Source organism: Chrysemys picta, chromosome 5 (assembly GCF_011386835.1).
Source record: "Chrysemys picta bellii isolate R12L10 chromosome 5, ASM1138683v2, whole genome shotgun sequence".
Classification (NCBI taxonomy): Eukaryota; Metazoa; Chordata; order Testudines; family Emydidae; genus Chrysemys; species Chrysemys picta.
The window spans coordinates 130,492,535-130,513,578 of NC_088795.1; the positions used below are offsets into that span (position 1 = coordinate 130,492,535).

The window sequence follows — 21,044 nt, forward strand, 5'->3', positions numbered from 1 at the left end:
GCAGCTTGCTGTGTGCTCCACAATCTCTGTGAGAGCAAGGGGGAGACCTTTATGGCGGGGTGGGAGGTTGAGGAAAATAGCCTGGCTGGTGATTACTCACAGCCAGACAGCCGGGCGATTAGAAGAGACCAGCGGGAAGCGCTGTGCATCCGGGAGGCTTTGAAAGCAAAGTTCCTGAGTGAGCAGGGTAACCTGTGATTTTATAGTTTGTGTACTGAGAAGCTAAACCTGCCCCCGTTTCTTTACCCAGGTAATGTTGACTATCCTATCCAGTTACATACCCCCTTCACCCCCCCTCCAACACACGTGTCGAAATAAAAATAGTTCTACTTTGTTAAAGCACACCGTTTTCTTTAATACTGTTTTAGCGGGAATTTTTTAAAACTGGGACGCAGACTGTGGTGCGGGGCGGGTCTAGTGTTGTGATGCGAATGCAGCTTCTAAACTCAAGGATTGACAGGCTCCGCTGCGGTGGGATGCTTGTTTCAACGGAGCCTGTCACCCCTCCTGATCGGGACTGTGTGTATGGGAGGTCTATTTGACTTTGTGGCAGGGGGAGGACGGTTACAGATCCCATGCTGTGTGGCTCTGTGATCCTGTCTAAGGACCGGCGCTTAAGATCTGTAACTGCCCTCCCCCGCCACAAAGTCACAGAGCAACCCACCCCCCCCAACATTACATCAAAACAACCTCCCAGACTAACCGGGGCAACTAGTCACTGCATCACTGCACTGTGTATATGCCCTGCTGCTGTGCCTGCCCCCGACTATGTACCCTGCCAAAGGAGACTGTCCTGTCCAATTTCCAACCCCCTTTCCCCTCCTCCTCCAAAAGAACATGATTGAAACAGTAGTTAACAGAAACGAATTTTTTATTATCAACTACACATGGCATTGGGAGGTGAAACTTGGACGTGGGCTTGTGTCAGGCGGGAAGGAAAGAACTTTTCAAATTTTGGGAAATGAGAGCCTTCTGCTACTAGAGCTCTCTGCAGGGGTGGAGTGAGAGTTAGCAGGGACTCTGCCGCCTCTCCTTCTTTGCACTTTGGGTGAGGTGGGTATGGGACTTGGTGGCGGGGGAGGGCGGTTAGAGATGGACTGCAGCGGGGCTCTGTCCTCCTGCCTCCGTTCCTGCAGAACATCCACAAGGCGCCGGAGCGTGTCCGTTTGCTCCCTCAGTAGTCCAAGCAGCGTTTGAGTCGCCTGCTGGTCTTCCTGCCGCCACCTCTCCTCCCGATCCATGTTGGCTTGGTGCATTCGGGTCAAGTTCTCCCGCCACTGGGTCTGCTGTGCTGCCTGGGCTTGGGAAGAGGCCATAAGCTCAGAGAACATGTCCTCCCGTGTCCTCTTCTTCCTACGCCTAATCCGCGCTAGCCTCTGGGAGTGTGATTCCAGGCTAGGTTGTGAGACAGTCGCAGACGGGGCTGTGGAAATGGGAAAAAGGGAGTGAATTCCTCTGAAAGATAAATGTAGTTGTGAACAAAGAACATAGTCTTTCTCTGTGAACAAGACCATGCACAGCACCTTTCACATGCGCACTCAGCACAAGGTCGAATTCTCGGCCTTCGCATTCTGTGCCTGGGGTCTTGAACAGCACATTTGAGAAGCGAGGCAGCACAACGGAATTTCTGTTGCAGGCAGACATGGTAAGCCGTACACTTGTGGCAGTTTAAAACTTTTATATTACCACTGGCCTCATTTCACATTTAAATCAATGTCAGTCCCTGCTGCCAGCAATCCGGCAAGCGGGAACTCTGCCCCTGTCCCACCCCCTCGCGGCTGTCCCCGGGAATGATCCCTTTCGGCTGCCCCTCTCCCGCCTCCACCGCGTGGCTGCAAACCAGCGGTGACAGTTCTGTAAAGGAACGGGAAAGCAGTCCCAACACTAACATTCCCCTACCTAATTAAAAGCAGGTCACCATGGCCGACATCACCCTGATGAGGATCTCCGAGAGCGACAAAGAGAGAATGCTCCGGGAAAGCCTCCAAAGACCAGGGCCGTATGCCGCCCTGCTGTGCAGAGCAATGATCCCCGAGTACCTGATAATCTCGTGGCGCGGCAACGTGTCGTACTTCGGAGGACCCAATAAGGCCGCTCTCCCCAAGAACCTCATGCAACGGCTTTCAAGTTACCTCCAGGAGAGCTTCATCGAGATGTCCCAGGAGGATTACTGCTCTATCCCCGCACATATAGACCGCATTTTACTGTAGCTGCAGTAGCAGGGAATACACAGTAGAGCGGCTTGTGCAGGACAATCACTGAAAACCGGACATTGCTAGATTTCTTTTCAAAACTTGCACTGCCCCTTACTAAACCGTTAAGCGCCTAGGGCACACTAATCATGAACAACCCATTCTTTTAATTGTTAATATTCCTGTTTTGTTAAAAATAAATGTTTAGATGTTTACAACACTTACTGGCTGATCCTTCACCAGATTCTGTGTCCGGGGTAATGGCTGGGGACGCTTCGTAGGGGATCTCTGTAAGGGTGATGAAGAGATCCTGGCTGTCGGGGAAATCAGCGTTGTGAGATCTGCCAACTGCCTCGCCCTCCTCATCTCCTTCCTCATCTTCCCCGTCCCCTAACATGTCTGAGGAACCGGCCGTGGACAGTATCCCATCCTCAGAGTCCACGGTCACTGGTGGGGTAGTGGTGGCGGCAGCACCGAGGATGGAATGCAGTGCCTCGTAGAAACGGGATGTCTGGGGATGGGATCCGGAGCATCCGTTTGCCTCTTTGGTCTTCTGGTAGCCTTGTCTCAGCTCCTTGATTTTCACGCGGCACTGCGTTGCATCCCGGCTGTATCCTCTCTCTGCCATGTCTTTAGAGATCTTCTCGTAGATCTTTGCATTCCTTCTTTTGGATCGCAGCTCGGAAAGCACGGACTCATCGCCCCACACAGCGATGAGATCCAAGACTTCACGATCAGTCCATGCTGGGGCTCTCTTTCTATTCCCAGACTGCATGGCCATCACTGCTGGAGAGCTCTGCATCGTTGCCAGTGCTGCTGTGCTCGCCACGATGTCCAGACAGGAAATGAGATTCAAACTGGCCAGACAGGAAAAGGAATTCAAATTCAAATTTTCCCGGGGCTTTTCCTGTGTGGCTGGTCAGAGCATCCGAGCTCGCACTGCTGTCCAGAGCGTCAACAGAGTGGTGCACTGTGGGATAGCTCCCGGAGCTATTAGCGTCGATTTCCATCCACACCTAGCCTAATTCGACATGGCCATGTCGAATTTAGCGCTACTCCCCTCGTCGGGGAGGAGTACAGAAGTCGAATTAAAGAGACCTCTATGTCGAACTAAATAGCATCGCAGTGTGGACGGGTGCAGGGTTAATTCGATTTAACGGCGCTAACTTCGACATAAACGCCTAGTGTAGACCAGGCCTTAGTCATCACAATCTGCCCACTGGAGCCTGAATTCACAAAGAGACTAGAAGTTAATACAAATACAGATCTAGTCAATCAAACTCAACAACATTGTGCCTTTAAAATATTCCCATGCGAGTCTTTGCACAATGATTTTCCCTAGTCAGCTGGGCGTGATGTTAATGTTGAGCTCCAGACACTGTTTCATTCTAGCCCTTTTGCCCAGGGCTCATAATTTTCTCAAACCTCTTTGTCTTAATTCCGGCTAAAATAAGTTAAAGATTTTCATAAATCAGTGTAATTCCTGGCACCTGTTTATTCTTGAACATTAATATTTTGGTAATCCCTGAACGCCTCTAACAGTTTTGATCCAGTTGTTCCAGATGCTGTACAAACAATAAGTGACAGTTCCTGCCACACAGAGCTAACTAACTGGATTTAGATTATAGTTTATGGGTCAATGTACAACATTTCTAGTTCTTTTAAGCTTTTCAAGGATCATTGTACATTTAATTCATCAGATTCCTTCTGGGTTTGATCCTTACCCTGGATCCAGAGCACTAACAGACAGATGAGCTGAGCCTGCGAGATCATCTTGATACGTCGGAGTGGCCCGATGCTGATCAACAAACTGTAACGAGTGACACGGAGCATTTATAACAGTTCAGCACCGCAGGGGAAGGGTGTGAAATATGCAAATTGGGTTCAGAGATGAAAATTCACATCTTGTCCTTGAACATGCCCAAAAAGGGAAGTGAAAGGGCCCTGGGTGACATAGGCAAGTTCAACCAGTTGCTCCTGGGTACAAGTGTCTCTGTGTTAAAATGACATTTGCCTGGGATTAAAGGAAATAAAAGTTCTCAGCATACTGTGATTTCTGGGATGCTGGTTAATATCACAGCTACACTGGAGATCTCCTCACAACTGGTGATACAAAGTGGTGTGATCCACCTTTGAGAGAGAAACAGTACTGGGGGGTGAGGGTCTTCTAGCAGGGAGAATCCTCACTTAGCAGAGGAAAATCCTGATTAGCCCAGTCAGTGCCATCCCTGCTCATCCTCATCTACACGCGAAAAGTTTCAGTTCTGCTGAATTGATGTTTTCCAATGAAAAACCGTTTTGTCAGAAAATTCCCATCCATCTCCAAGTCTCTTGTTAGCTTCAGTCCGGTATTTAACCTATTTGATGAAATCAGCAATATTAGTAAAATATTATTTTGACCCAATGAACTATTTTCTCCCTCCTTTAAAAGGTAAGTTCAGATGCAGATGTTTGTGGAAAATTAGTTTGCTTCTAAACAATTCTATCCAAGAAGTGATGAGTAATTAAGTGTTGACATCCCTGTCCTGAGGAGCATACATTGTAAATAGGAGAGATCTTTGTTTTAGAAGATGAGTAAACTGAGGCAGAGAGAAATGTTGCATCCAAGGGTGAGTTAGTGGACTAGATGGGAAATAGACCTCATAAGCTTTTGATATTGAACTCTTCTAGACTCATTCCTGCACCCTTCTGTCTCAGTGGCTCCTTCTGTAAAATGGGGTGATAGTGCTATTGGGAGGGTTTGTCTGGTCAGTGCTCTGAGCTTAGCAAATTCTATCATTGTTTGTTCTGTGTTTGTACTAAGCCATACACTGAAACGCTACTATCTCTGCAGGGAATCTAGGCATGTCAGTGCGTGGGCGCTATCTGGGGAATGGCTTAGGGAAGGGCAGAAGTGTGATGATTTACTACTAGCCACAGCCTGCAGTCCTTTATCCCTGGTGGTGAGGATGTGCAATGGTTTCAAGCTAAAAACTGAACTGGGGTCGGCACTTTCTCTCCTATTTGATATTGTCTGAAATAAGGACCAGAATCTGTAGGTTATTGGACCATAGAGAAGTGATTCAGGAAATGTAGTGTAGGAGATGCATGCGCCATATTGTGGATAGGGGGCCAACTGCTTTGGGTCTTGTATGGGAAGGGAGGCAGTCACTCTGCTCATTCTGCTTATGCAAGTAATTTCTAGATGCTTGATATGTTGGCCTATAGGAGCTAATACTCCTCAATAGTTAAAAGGAAGCCATTGAGTATATTAAGAATCACCCTGTAAATTCCAGTCTCTGCGCTACTACAGTGAGGGAACTGTAGAAATGGAAGGAAGAGATAGAAAGTGGGGTGAAGTGTCTGAAATTCATGGACACGCCATCACTTTGGGACAAGAGCGGTTGGAGAGAATACTCTGACTTTCTACAGGCATCAGCTGTTACACTGAAGAACAGAAACTAAAGAAAGCAGGGAGGTTTTTCTATTGGTCTGTATCACTGTGAGAGGGAAGTTATTGCTTTGTAGACAATAATAATTTCCAGCATCATCAGGTTCTACCTGGCTGATTGTGAAAGTGAAGTCATTGCCAGACCCACTGCCACTGAACCGGTCTGGGATCCCAGAGGGACGGGTGGAAGCGCTGTGGATAAGGAGCTTAGGAGCTTGTCCTGATTTCTGTTGGTACCAGGTCATGTAGCTGCCGACACTGGAACTCGCTTTGCAGATGATGGTGACTTTGTCTCCTGGAAACACTGCCAGGGATTCTGGAGTCTGAGTCAGCACAATCTGCCCCTTGGCATCTGGATGAGAGGAAGAACACAAGAAAAAAACAATGAAATACTATTATAAAAAATAAATCTGCAAATATCTAGCGTCTAATTTTCATTTAACCACCTAGTTACATTGTTTGTGTCCACTAGAAATCTATCTGCCTGTGATCTCATGGGATGAAGAATTAATGTAGGTTTGATGAAGAAATCTTTGATAAACATTGGTGAGAGATTATCATCTTAATCTAATACCCCCTTAATGTTCTTACACCGAATCCAGAGCACTAGGAGACATGAGATGAGGCTGTGAAATCATTTTGGTCCCTCTAGTCGGACAGACCGTGAGAATCTAAGGTAGGAAGTCTAGCAAATAACAAATTTTATCTGTGCCCTGCATTGCAAGGAACCATCGTGTGGGTGGAAGCATGCAAAGCAGCCAGTCTGTGTAAAGATCCATTCCCTGTGCCCCAGTGTAAAGAAAGGGCCTCGTATAGCCCTCAGGCTCCGAGTGCAGCTCCTGTTGTTGGAGCTGAGTATTGCACACATGGAGTTGGCTATGGCCTTGTTATCAACATGGCTTTAATATACCCAGTGTGTGTGTCTGCATCCCTGGTTATTTTGAGCCAGAATCTAAGAAGCTTTGTTTGAGTAGTATCTGACTTTCCTATCCCTTCTATTGATATCAGTGGGACTGCTTGTGGGGTGAGATACCAGTCGATGTGAGTGTCAGAATCTGCTCCTTCCATGACACACACTTGGTTCAACACTGGTGTTGTTGGGTTGCCCGTGCAGCCCTTTTAGAGCTGATCTTCTCAGGACGCTTGCCTGTGAACATCCGGCGATCCTGGTTAAAAGCCCTCATTCTCTTTCAAGGGCCCTGCATTTTCTTCAGGGTTTGAAAAGCTACTAAGCTTTTATTTAATCAGAATAAGCACTATAGTAATATGACAATAGGTGTTAGTAACCCCTCTGCATCCTATTGCCAGAGGGAAACTGTGATCTTATAAGAGCCCAGCAGTGCTTTCCTTCCCGAGCACAGTCTAGCTCTCCAACCCCTTCTGTGATCCTGCACCTAAGGAGCCCACCAGTGACCCTTCCAATTCAATCACCGCACAAAGATCCAAGTGAGCTGTCTGGATGGAGCTTCTGTCCAGGAGTCCAGGACTGTCTCTCTGTGCACCTAGCAGTATATGTTCATTCTGGTCTTCGTCCCACAATATACTGCATCACACAATTCAGCTTAACATCTCTTGTCATATAACAACATCACATAGTATATAATTTCTTATTAACATAGTCTCACCTTTACAGTGAGTTTGGCCTTGTCCACATTAGAAAAGTTTTGCTGGCAGAGCCATACCTGTCGAACTATATTGGTAAGTCCTCCTAGCATGGATGCAGCTTATCCTAGCATTCACTTGCTTCTGCCAGCACAGTTTACACCAGTTCCCTGAGAGGCATAATCTATACCGGCCAAAGCACTTCTATGCCTGCATAATAGCATTCGCACTGGGTTTTATAGTAACGTAGCTATGTTGGTGAAAAATCACACCCAGACTGGCACAGCTGTGCTTTGAGAAGCATTAAGTGTAGCTCAGCCCTGAACCAAAATCCCAGATATAAGCGTCTCCAAACGATGGAAGAGTTTGTCTCTGGGAAGTGACTTTTGTCACTGGTTACTCTCTCTATCAGTGTGGATGTGGATCTCCAGTGTCTGTCTCCAATATGTGTGTGGTGGCCCCATCGGTAGCCTTCAGCAGTTTCACAGGCAGGTCTTCACAAGGATCTTTAATTTCACAGTGAATCATCCCATGCAGTTATAATTATTCCTGGGCAGAGAAGTGGGATATTAGGGACTTTAAGGGACTCTGAGTTGAACAGGATGTAAACACCTAGAGATTTTTCTGAAGAAAGGTGCAAGGATCCTCTCCTAGAGCTCTCTCCAATCATTCAGTTGCTGGGGTCCGTTGTCGAAGAGGCAGCACATCCAGCCTCAGATTTCGGCACATCCTGGGGGATGTACAGTTGGTTGGGGTCATCGGTGTGTGGGGGAATCCAGCTTCTGTGCTGGCTCTAGGTCAGTCTGCTCTTGTCCCTCAGCCCTGACCCACTGGGCTGCCAAGGCTTCCCCTGGACACCGTCTTCTGGGACCCGGAATTCCAAAGGGTGTTTCCCCATAACACAGGGGAGCTGTGGAAGAGTTTAGCATCAGGCTAAATTATCTCACTGAAGGCTTGTCTGGTGGTATTCAGGTTGGACAGACAATGAGCTCTGCCACTGGCTTGCTGGGAGAGCTTGTCTAAGTGCCTTCCCCGTCCCTGTCTCAGCTTCCCCATCAGTAACCATAGTGACCCTGTACTGTACAGCACTTTGAGATCTGTGCACAAAAAGCAGTAGATAAGTGCTATGTATGTTGCTTCATGGTGCATATCAGTTTTATGGGGTTTCACTACACAGACCTACGGGGTCTCAGAGGCGCTGGGACACTCTAACTCATCAGCCATGATAACTGCTAGCTACTGCATGTTTCTTCCCTTTCACATGTGTTTACAGGTTAAGAGAGAGGAAAATCTAAGTGATGGGATCCTGTCTATGGAGTATTTGATGGACTGTCAATGTAGTTTTTCATGCTGTCCTTAGGACCAAGAATCAATGGATTTTCTTCCAGTTTGTCAGCTTTACTCAGAGATGGACATGGGCCTTGTTTGTTAGGGTTTATTTTAATTTAAATTGGCTAATAGCAAAAATGTTATTTCCCAAACCTTTCTTCTCTCTCTAATTTTTCCTCCATCCTGTCAAGTGAAGGGAGCAGCCTGGCAAGAGAGTAGTGTTGTCAGGTGACAGAGCAGAGCAGAGAAGAGAAAGGCACTCTGTTATTGTGGATGTAAAGGGGAAGCTTTACTGAGGTTTCTGGGCATAGCCTAGTTCTCTCGCTCCCATACTGACTACACACGACCTGTTCTACTTACGGAAACCCAAAAGCTTCCTCAAACTTCTGTGCTGAGAAGTTACGGAATGGGTTGCTGATTGACCTACAAAAAGCAGAGTTTGCCTTTTAAGAAAAAACTAAAAAAGGAAATGGCCCGTACAGACAATCTGAGTGTTTGTTGGGTATCCAGCGTTTTTGCTATTAATCTAACTCTTCTCACAGTTTACAGTTAACAGAGACGTTGGGAGGCTGGGCTGAGTTTAACATTCGACTAATGTGGAATATTTTCCATTCAACAGAGAATTGAGATTTGCAGTTTGTGAGTTGAGAAGTTTTTAAGTACTGACAGAAAGAGGCTGCAGAAAGCACTGGGGACCATGGTAATGCTGACAGTGATGAACTCCAGCATCATCTGTTTGAGTCGACTGGTTGTGGGAGTGTCGTCAGGGTCAGACTCACTAAAACTGAACTGGTCCGGGATTCCCAAGGGACAGAAGGCAGAATAGGAACTAAGGAGAGTAGGCGCTTGTCCAGGGTCCTGTTAGCACCAGACATTTTCAGTGAGAGCGAAGGAGGGAGGTTAAATTACACCTCTGTCCACCAGTCATGTCCCTTGCGCCAGAGGATGATGGATGTTGGGAAGGTTGGGAGGAGGGGGTGAGAATAATGAAGAGCAGAGCTGATGAGGGTGGGGGCAGCACAACTGATTTATCTGCATTCCTTCCAAACGCCTGCAGCGATTTTACTATCGTGTTAACTTTGTTATAGATGACTTCGCTGAAATGTCAGATACTGCAGAACAGCATGGGTAAGTGTTGCCACCTAGTGGCCATGACAGTGTTCTGTAGCGCTATTTGAAGGGTTTGAAATAATACATTGAATATAATGGGCCACGTTCTCAGATGCCGTGATTGCATTGACTTCAGTGGATGTAGGCTTGCAGAGATTTTGGCCTGATGCTCTCACATATAAAGATACACGAGGATATGCTGGAATTACTTGCTAACCAGACAAGTGTCTATGTGAATGACCCCCATTCCAACATGTTAATATCAACATTTCAACAGGTTAATATAGTGAAGTAGGTGCCTTTTTAAAAGGTCAGCTTTGATTTTATTATAACAGTGTTTGCTGGTTTGGACTTTTATTTACTGGATGGCTCATTCATTTGTAGAGCTGAGATCTATAATTTCTGCACTTTGCAAGCTCATTAAGAAGCGCCTAGGCTTGCACTGTAACATCCTACTTTGAAGTGCAGCACCGTTTAATAGCAGTGACGATAAGGGATTGATCCTCCACTGGTGTAAAGTAGCTTAGTTCACTTGACTTCACGGAAGATATATCGATTTACACTAGCTGAGGATGTGTTCCTACGGATAAAGTAGTGTCTGTCCCCATTGATTCTAGTCTCCCATATCCCCTGGTGACAGCTGTAAAATAATGGGAGAGAACAACAGGACTATTGGATGAAAAGCCCAAAGTCTGACAGACCCCATTTCCTTATGAAAGGACAGCAGTTGCATTGGCTCTGTCACACTGTATAGGAAGCAGATGTTACAGTGAGGAACAGAAACTGGAGAAAGCAGGGAGGTTTTTGTACTGCTCTGTATCACTTCTGAGATGGTGCCGACACTAATAATTTCCAGAATCATCAGCTTCAACACGACTGATTGCGAGAGTGAAATCAGCACTGAACCGGCCTGGGATCCCAGAGGGACGGGTGGAAGCCCGGTGGATAAAAAGCTTTGGAGCTTGTCAGTGGTTAGGGCACTCACTTGGGTTGTGGTTCCCCACTGCTACCCAAATCCCCGAGAATTGATCAGGTTTGCCTGACAGAGAAGGGATTTGAACAGGGATCTGCTGCATCTCAGGGGGGTGCCCTGACCATGGGGCTATGGGATGTTTCAATGTGGGTCTCTCTTACTCTTTTGTTGTTGTTCCACTTTAATGAAATAATTAAATATTAATTGAGCCAGAGAAATAGTGAGAATCTCACACAATAGTCCCTCGGTGGATCTGGGCCTCACTGACTTCCCCGGGTTTTGGATCAGGCCCTTACATCTGAAAATGTTCTTTCTCTCTTTGCAATTTGAAATGAGACAAAGGTAATCCGAAATGGGTGAAACTCTGAGGAATATTTACGACTTGATAGACTAGATTTCTGACTTTTTTTCATTTTTCGTTAAAGGCCAATTATACTTTTAATGTCTTGTTCCCTCTTGGTTTAATTTGGTTAATTTGGCAGCACTTCCAGCCAGAAGAAGTGAGCCTGGGAGATCATTTTGATGCATCTGAGCTGTCCAGTGCTGATCATTTAAAGATAGAGAGTGAAACGGAACATTTTATAACCACTCAGAGAAAGAGAGAAAGATCAGGTAGTTCTGAGTATGCTAAGCCTCCCATCTCATCCTTTGTGTCAGAGGCTCAGCCCTTAGACACATAGGGACTGATGCTATCATGGCCAGAGACGGGTAACTCCCATGAGAGTCAATGGGCCTGATTCTGATCTCAGTTACACTCAGGTATATTCCTTTAGAAAGATTCATAGATTCCAAGGCCAGAAGGGACCATTGTGATCATCCAGTTTGACCTCCTGTATAACACAGGCCATAGAACTGCCTCAAAATAATTCCTAGAGCAGAATTTTAGAAAAACATCCAATCTTGATTTACAAATCATCAGTGATGGAGAATCGATCACGACCCCTGGTAAATTGTTCCAAAGGTTAGTTACAGTCAGTGTTAAAAATGTATGTCTTATTTCCCATCTGAATTTGTCTAGCTTCAACTTCCAGCCACTGGATCATGTTCTACCTTTCTCTGCTAGATTGAAGAGCCCATTATCAAATATTTTGTCTCCACGTACGTACTTACAGACTGGAATCAAGTGACCCTTTAACCATCTCTTATTTAAGCTAAATAAGAGACTCAAGAAGCTCAATTGAAGAAAGCAGGTTGGAATTAAGCAAGAAGATTTAAGATTTTTGTTGTGGATCCTGTGGCGCCGATCCTGCTCTCATTGATTTCATTGGGAGAACTAAACCTGTTCCCACAGATCCCAGTGGGAAGTAGTAGGAACTGATACACTGAACAGAACAGCTGAGGGAGGATTACGTATTGGTTGCATCATTTTGCAAGGAGTATCATAGCCTTGTTGACCATCGTAATCTCCATCATCTTCAACTGGTTGTGAAGGTGAAATCATATTCCTGGTTACTGCCATTGAAAGGGGTGGGAATCCCAGTGGCAAGACAAGCAAGATGAATAAGAATATTAGGATTTTGTGTGGATTTCTGTTGGTTCCCTTCTAAAGCATTGATAATGCCTGTACTGGCCTTGCAGTCAATGGTGCCTCTGTTTCCTGGAAATATTGACTGGGATTCTGGTGGCTGAAATGACAACCAAAATCTAAATGAACATAGATGTTTGATCTATCACACACACCTAGATTGTGTTATAAATGATTACATGAGCATTATACTGCATGGCCAGGCACTGAAGCTAATGTTACACTAAAGAAAGATCTTTCAGTCTAAATCCTAGTTGCCTGGATGCTAACATTATTTCCTGGTATTTCTCTGCTCCTTTCAGCTGGAAATGTTTGTGCTTAGCTACTGTGTGAAGGTTTTAGGAAGTTCCCACTGGAGTTCACTGGCAGACCCAATAGAAAGAGGACTGGATCCATTCTACACATCTCTGAGCTCCCCCTGTGTGTCCCTTCTCAGTGATTCACTTATAATGTTAGTTATGTTGTTTCCTCAGGAACTCCCTATAGCCCTTCTCAAGTACAACTGTCCTTCCACTCCCCAAGGCCCTGCATTTCTACTATGTTTCCTCTTACAGGGAAGCTTCCTGTGTTCCATCTCCTGTTATACCAGTCATCTACCAGAGTGGGTCACTAGATGATGTGGTGAGTTGTTCCTGTCCAACATCTGGAAGCTGTAGAGCACAGGGTATCACTTCTGCTTCCTACCCCAGCAAAGCACTGGGCTGACCTGAAATGCTCGCAGTCTTTTTAGGGCAGTAATTCATCATCATCGTATTCCCATTACGCCTCTGGCGTCTAGGGCGGCAATGAAGCTCCTCCACTCCTGTCAGTTTCTGGCAAGTCTTTCAATGGTTCCCCAGCTGTGCCCCAGGTTTTTCAGCTCGGCTTCCTCAGCTCTTCGCCATGTTTTTTTCAGGCACCCTTGTTTTCACTTGCCTTCAGGTGTCCATCTTTTTGCCACTCTGGTGATGGAATCAGTTTCCATCCGAAGCACATGGCCAATCCATCTCCAACGCCTCCTGGCAATGATGGTGCTCAGATCCCCTTGGCTGCACTGTGTCAGTAGATCTTGGTTTGAGATTGTTCTGTTTTCTGAGGCAGGTTGTGTGGAATGAAGATAGTTTGGACATATCCTACTTTCTCATTCCCCAGCATTCTGCACTAGAAAGTAATGTTGAAAGTACGCAGCTCTGATAAATCTTGAGTTTGGTTTTGATGTTGTATGTTGATGATTTCCAGACTGTATTTAAGCTCTTGAAGGTGTTCCTGGCTTTATTGAATTTGTTCTGGATGTCCTGGCTTGTTCCACCATCCTGGCTGGTGATGCTGCCCAAGTATGTGAATGTTTCTACATTGGTGAGAACATAATTCTCTATCCATACTGGTGATGGTGAGGCAACATTAAAGGTCATGATATCGTTCTTATTGCAGTTGATTTGCAGACAATTTGCTTGCTGAATGTCTTGGGTCGAGTTGTTTTCTCTTGCATATGGTGTTGGTTATGTTTTTCAAGAGATCAGAAGGGTGTCCATTTAATGACTCTTGGCATGTCTTTTGCTGCATTACGCAGTCGATGGTGATGTTAAAGAGGTTTCAGACATGACACACCCCTGACGTACTCCTGTTTCCACTTTAAAACTGAGCTTACTGTGATCAACGCCGCTGTAAAATTGAAATAAAAGCTTTTGATGATGTTGATTATACAGATAGAGATTCCATATACCGGAAGAATGCACTGTAGGCTGGCCTGTGAATGCTATCAAAAACCTTCGCAAAGTCTATGAAATTTATGTAGAGTTGCCGTTGCCATGCTAAGCATTTCTTTATTATGTTTTGTAGAGTGAAGATCTTATCTGTGCATCCATGCCCTTTCCGAAAACCAGCTTGCTTTTTTCTGAGAACGCTATCGACTGCCTCTGATATACGCTGGACTATGATCTTACACGATACTTTGCTTGGCACAAATAAAAGTGTGTTACCATGCCAGTTATTACAATCACAGAGAGTTCCTTTCTTTGGTATCTTCACTATAACCTCATTGGTCTACTCATCGGGCACTTTTTCCCAGACGGGGGCCAGGATAGATGCTGCTAACTCAAGATTTACCTTGAACAATTCTCCATTCAAGTTATCCGTGCTGGGAGCGTTCCCATTTTTTTAAGGATTTGATGGCTTGAATGATCTCTTTCTTAATTGGGGTGTCTGTGTTGATATCAAGATCTTTTTCTGCCTCCTGGATGTTTGCTTCCTCTTTAGGTGGCTCCATGTTCAGCAATTCTTTGAAATGCTCTGTCCAGCACATTTCTTGTTCTTCTTCAGTTGTTAGTAGGTGTCCTTGTTTGTCCCTGATGAGTGTGTTTGTTGGTGTCTGCCATTTACCACTTATAAGCCACGTCATTTTGTAGATTCCTCATTCACCACAAGCAGCTGCATCTTCTTTAGCTGCAGAACGAAGGCTTTCTGTATTTCAGGGGACTTTAGCTTGTCAATGTCATAACGTCTATGTCCCTTGTTTGGTGGACCCACACTTCTCAGTTTTAGCTTGATGGAGGCTGTAAAAAGGTGTTGGTTACTGCCAACATCTGCACCCCTTCTCACTTTCACGTCAGTGAGCATCGCCATTTGCCATTGATCATGATATGGTCAATCTGGTTTTTATCTCTGCCATTTGGAGAACACCATGTCAACTTGTGAATTTCACAATGTTGAAATAGAGTTCCGCCGATGACTAGGTCATTCATATTACTGATGTCAAGAAAACTCTCTCCATTTTCATTCATGGCGCCACACCCAGGTCTTCCCATTGCTCTGTCGTTTGTATTCTCCTTACCGACCTTGGCATTCAGGTCTCCCATGACGATAGTTAGGTCGTGGCGTGGTACTCTCTCTAACTGCACCTGTGATGTAAGGTAGAATTTGTCCTTTACTACTTCATCACTGTCATTTGTCAGAGCACAGCACTGAATCAGGATGATATTATTATGTTTCCCTTTCAGTCTGGCTCTCATAAATCTGCTGCTGATGGATTTCCATTCAAGCAGGAAATGCTCCACTCCCTTCTTAAAAAGGACGGAAACCCCCTCATGGTGTTGTCCATCATCCCATCCAGAAAAAAGCAAAGTTTTTCCCGAGGCTGTTGTTAATCTTCCTGATCCCGTCCATCTGCTCTCACTGACACTCAGGATGTGGAAGCTGTAGCATCTCATCTCTGCTGGGACCTGAACTAGCTTTCCTGTTTCGTACATTGTCCATACGTTTGTTTTTTGTCTTGGTGTTGAGCACTTCAGTCTTCATGCCAGTGGCTTCCGTTCGGCTTTCACCACTGGCAGTATTATGGGTTGTTGACTCCTGAAGGCCATCACACACAGTAATGGACGATTTCTCCATCACTGTTTCCGTAACGTTTTTTTTTTTTTACGGGACAGGGTTATTAGCCCTGTGCCTAACCCCCAACTGGAGGCCTAGGGTGTCTGTTTTGTCTGGTCCCTCCCGCACAGACCAATCCGGCATGTCTGAACCTACCAGGAGCAAAAAGCCCCCGCCGACACAGATGCTGGGGATCGTTAGAGCACACAAGCTGTCCCCCCACGAGAAGGCACGGACACCAGAGGACAGTAATTAGGAGGCAAGTAAAGTAACTTAAAGCCAGAAATAAATAATATACCACTGTGGTTGTGGAGAAGTTAAAAACTCTTCTGTGTGGAGGGAAGATTCTCTAGCAGCAGCCTCTCTGCTAATTTATGTGTATTACTGTGTGGAGAGGGCAGGTATGTGTGTTTCTGGGGCTGAAAGGTTGCCCCCAAATAACATGTAGCATTTGTACTGAGAAAGCGGCTGTTTGAAGGAAACAGCTGTTACACAGAATGGAACGGAACAGGGAGGTTTTTGTATTGGTCTGTATCACTGTGAGAGGTGAACTATAGCTTTGCTGACAGTAATAATCTCCAAAATCTTCAGTTTGAACGTTGCTAATTGTGAGAGTGAAATCGGTTCCAGACCCACTGCCTGTGAACCGGTCTGGGATCCCAGAGGGACGGGTGGAAGCATGGTAGATAAGGAGCTTTGGAGCTTGTCCTGATTTCTGTTGGTACCAGGCTATGTAATGAGTGCTACCACTCGTGACGCTGGAACTGGCTTTGCAGTTGATGGTGACTCTGTCTCCAGGAGACACTGCCAGGGATTCTGGAGTCTGCGTCAGCACAATCTGCCCACTGGAGCCTGAATTCACAAAGAGACTAGAAGTTAATACAAATACAGATCTAGTCAATCAAACTCAACAACATTGTGCCTTTAAAATATTCCCATGTGAATCTTTACACAATGACTCTCCCTAATCAGCTGGGCGTGATGGTAACATTGAGCTCCAGACACTGTTTCATTCTAACCCTTTTGCCTACGGCTCATAATTTTCTCAAACCTCTTTTGTCTTAATTCCAGCTAAAATAAGATAAAGATTTTCATAAATCAGAGTCATTCCTGGCAACTGTTTATTCTTGAACATTAATATTTTGGTAATCCCTGAACGCCTCTAACAGTTTTGGTCTGTTTGTGCCAGATGCTGTACAGACAGTAAGTGACAGTCCCTGCCACAAAGAGTTAACTAACTAAATGGATCTTGATTGTCGATTATAGTTTATGGGTCAATGTACAACATTTCTAGTTCTTTTAAGCTTTACAAAGGATCATTGTACTTTTAATTCATCAGATTCCTTCTTGGTTTGATCCTTACCCTGAATCCAGAGCACTAACAGCCAGATGAGCTGAGCCTGTGAGATCATCTTCATACGTCTGAGTGGCCCACTGCTGATCAACAAACTGTAACGAGTGACACGGAAGATTTATAACAGTTCAGCACTGCAGGGGAAGGGTGTGAAATATGCAAATTGGGTTCAGAGATGAAAATTCACACCTGGTCCGTGAACATGTACAAAAAGGGAAGTGAAAGGGCCCTGGGTGACATAAGCAAATTCAACCAGTCGCTCCTGGGTACAAGTGTCTCTGTGTTAAAATGACATTTGTCTGGAATTGACAAGGAATAAAAGTTCTAAGCATACTGTGATATCTGGGATGCTGGTTAATATGCTACACTGGAGATCTCCTCACAACTGGTGATACAAAATGGTGTGATCCGCCTTTGAGAGAGAAACAGTACTGGGGGGTGAGGGTCTTAAAGCAGGGAGAATCCTCAGTTAGCAGAGGTAAATCCTGATTAGCCCAGTCTGTGCCATCCCTGCTCATCTCCACCTACACTGCGAAAAGTTTCAGTTCTGCTGAATTGATGTTTTTGAATGAAAAACTGTATTGTCAGAAAATTCCCATCCATTTCCAAGTCTCTCCTTTGCTTCAGTCTGATATTTAACCTATTTGATTAAATCAGCAATATTAGTAAAAAAAAATATTTTGACCTAATGGTCTATTTTCTGCTCAGGTAAGTTCAGATGCATGTTTGTGGAAAAGGAGCTTGGTGCTAAACAATTCTAATCCAACAAATGATGAGTGTTAGCATCCCTGTCCTGAGGAACTTGCATTGTAAATAGGGGTTATCTTTGTTTTAGAAGATGGGGAAACTGAGGCAGAGAGAAGTGTTGCATCCAAGGGTGCCTAGTGTTAGCGGGAGAAATGGGAAATAGACCTCATAAACTTTTGATATTGGACTTTTCTAGGCTCATTCCTCTAGAGCTGCCTCTCACTGGTCCGTATCTGAGCAAAAATTCCCATTGACTTCACTGGTAATGTTGTTGCTCACGTAATGACTGCAGCATGTCAGCCTGAGTAAGTGTTTGCAACACCCCTCAAAATACCACTCTCCTGGCAAGAGTGATTTTTATGGCATTAAAGTAAAAGTAACATTAAGGGGTTTTTCATTCTTATAGAATCATAGAATATCAGAGTTGGAAGGGACCTCAAGAGGTCATCTAGTCCAACCCCCTGCTCAAAGCAGGACCAATTCCCAGCTAAATCATCCCAGCCAGGGCTTTGTCAAGCCGGGCCTTAAAAACCTCCAAGGAAGGAGACTCCACCACCTCCGTAGGTAACGCATTCCAGTGTTTCACCACCCTCCTAGTGAAATAGTTTTTCCTGATATCCAACCTGGACCTCCCCCACTGCAACTTGAGACCATTGCTCCTTGTTCTGTCATCTGCCACCACTGAGAACAGCCGAGCTCCATCCTCTTTGGAACCCCCCTTCAGGTAGTTGAAGGCTGTTATCAAATCCCCCCTCATTCTTCTCTTCTGGAGACTAAACAATCCCAGTTCCCTCAGCCTCTCCTCATAAGTCATGTGCTCCAGACCCCTAATCATTTTTGTTGCCCTCCGCTGGACTCTTTCCAATTTTTCCACATCCTTCTTGTAGTGTGGGGACCAAAACTGGACACAGTATTCCAGATGAGGCCTCACCAATGTCGAATAAAGGGGAACGATCACGTTCCTCGATCTGCTGGCAATGCCCCTACTTATACAGCCCAAAATGCCGTTAGCCTTCTTGGCAACAAGAGCACACTCTTGACTCATATCCAGCTTCTCGTCCACTGTGACCCCTAGGTCCTTTTCTGCAGAACTGCTACCTAGCCATTCGGTCCCTAATCTGTAGCAGTGCATGGGATTCTTCCGTCCTAAGTGCAGGACTCTGCACTTGTCCTTGTTGAACCTCATCAGGTTTTTTTCGGCCCAATACTCTAATTTGTCTAGGTCCCTCTGTATCCGATCCCTACCCTATAGTGTATCTACCACGCCTCCTAATTTAGTGTAATCTGCAAACTTGCTGAGAGTGCAGTCCACACCATCCTCCAGATCATTAATAAAGACATTAAACAAAACCGGCCCCAGGACCGACCCTTGGGGCACTCCGCTTGAAACCGGCTGCCAACTAGACATGGAGCCATTGATCACTACCCGTTGAGCCCGACGATCTAGCCAGCTTTCTATCCACCTTACAGTCCATTCATCCAGCCCATACTTCTTTAACTTGGCGGCAAGAATACTGTGGGAGACCGTATCAAAAGCTTTGCTAAAGTCAAGGAATAACACATCCACTGCTTTCCCCTCATTCACAGAGCCAGTTATCTCATCATAGAAGGCAATTAGGTTAGTCAGGCACGACTTCCCCTTCGTGAATCCATGCTGACTGTTCCTGATCACTTTCCTCTCCTCTAAATGTTTCATAATTGATTCCTTGAGGACCTGCTCCATGATTTTTCCAGGGACTGAGGTGAGGCTGACTGGCCTGTAGTTCCCCGGATCCTCCTCCTTCCCTTTTTTAAAGATGGGCACTACATTAGCCTTTTTCCAGTCATCTGGGACCTCCCCCGATCGCCATGAGTTTTCAAAAATAATGGCTAATGGCTCTGCAATCTCATCCGCCAACTCCTTCTTATCAAAGGCCGCAGTGGATACGTTTTGGCTACCAGGCTGGCAAATGTTTATGACTGTTTGGGAGGCAGATTATAAATCACACCCTTGCTCTGCCCTGCAGTTTGGTCTGTTATTGTTAAGGAGTGTGACATGAAAGCAAAAGCAGAAGCTTAGGAAGCCAGAGATCTGAGTTCTAATTCTGCCACTGCCACTCACTGTGTGGCCTTTGTCAAGGCACTGCACCATTCTGCCTCAGTGACGACTCCTGTAAAATGGGATGATAGTGCAATTGGGAGGATTTGTCTGTACAGTGCTCTGACCTTAGCAAATACTGTCATTGTTTGTTCTGTGTTTCTGTTAAGCCATATGATAAAACATTACCATCTCTGCAGGGAATCTAGGTATGTCAGTGTGTGGGGGCTGTCTGGGGAAGGGCAGGAGACGTGTGATGTTTTGCTGTTAGCCACAGTCTCCAGCCCTTTTGTCCCTGGTGGTGAGGATACATCAGGGCAATGGAGGCTGCAGTAGTCTTCACAGAGCAACTGCCTCCACAGCTAAACCCCTGCAGAGAACAGCGGCACGCGGCATGATACTGGCCCTGTGCTGCTGCCTGGGCTAAGAGACTAGCAGATAAAGTGCAATGGTTACAAGCTAAAAACTGAATTGGGTTCGGCACTTTCTCTCCTATTTGATATTGTCTGAAATAAGGACCAGAATCTGTAGGTTATTGGACCATAGAGAAGTGATTCAGGAAATGTAGTTTAGACAATCCTTCTCTCTGTCTCATCTGCGACCAGCCTTAAGGAAATGAATGCACCATATTGTGGAAAGGGGGACACCTGCTTTGGGGCTTGTATGGGGAGGGAGGCAGTCACTCTGCTCATTCTGCTTACGTAAGTGATTTCCAGATGCTTTATACGGTGGTTGCCATTTGTCAGTTGATACATTGCTCTTGTTTTGTAATGTTGGTAGGAAATTGGATCCAGCCTATAAGAGTTAATATTCCTCAGTAGTTAAAAGGAAGCCACTGAGTATATTAAGAACCACCCTGTCTCTGCGCTACTGCAGTGAGGGAGCTGTAGAAATGGAAGGAAGAAATAGACTATACGGGGAGGTGTCTGAAATTCATGGACACTCCATCACTTTGAGGCAGCAGCAGTTGGAGAGATGCTTTGACTTTGTATAGGCATCAGCTGTAACAAAGAGGAACAGAAACTGAAGAAAGCAGGGAGGTTTTTGTATTGCTCTGTATCACCGTGAGAGGCCAGCTATTAGTCTGTAGACAATAATAATCTCCAGCATCATCAGATTCAACTCGGCTGATTGTGAAAGTGAAGTCAGTGCCAGACCCGCTGCCGCTGAACCGGTCTGGGACCCCAGAGGGACGGGTGGAAGCGCTGTGGATAAGGATCTTAGGAGCTTGTCCTGATTTCTGTTGGTACCAGGACATCCAGCTACTAGCACTGGAACTGGCTTTGCAGTTGATGGTGACTCTGTCTCCTGGAAACACTGCCAGGGATTCTGGAGTCTGAGTCAGCACGATCTGCCCACT

General features: G+C 45.6%; 1 protein-coding gene and 1 gene segment (V, D, J or C); both read right to left on the reverse strand.

The window, feature by feature from the left end:
- LOC101950827 (Ig kappa chain V-III region MOPC 63-like) overlaps positions 1 to 21,044 on the reverse strand; it is a 403,290-nt gene that overhangs the window by 154,265 nt on the left and 227,981 nt on the right.
- Positions 854 to 3,396, reverse strand: LOC135983820 (uncharacterized). Its single transcript, XM_065597254.1, has 2 exons — positions 2,418 to 3,396; positions 854 to 1,423 (listed from the first exon to the last, which is right to left on the reverse strand). The coding sequence occupies exons 1-2, from the start codon at positions 2,992 to 2,994 to the stop codon at positions 948 to 950; spliced, it is 1,053 nt and encodes a 350-aa protein (XP_065453326.1). The 5' UTR covers positions 2,995 to 3,396; the 3' UTR covers positions 854 to 947.

Bases quoted from the DNA above. Each gene is read 5' to 3' on its own strand.
- LOC135983820 (XM_065597254.1), bottom strand. From the start codon at position 2,994: ATGCAGAGCTCTCCAGCAGTGATGGCCATGCAGTCTGGGAATAGAAAG. The intron at 1,424-2,417 runs GTAAGTGTTGTA...CCATTTCCACAG, and splicing joins ATCTGGTGAAGGATCAGCCA to CCCCGTCTGCGACTGTCTCA.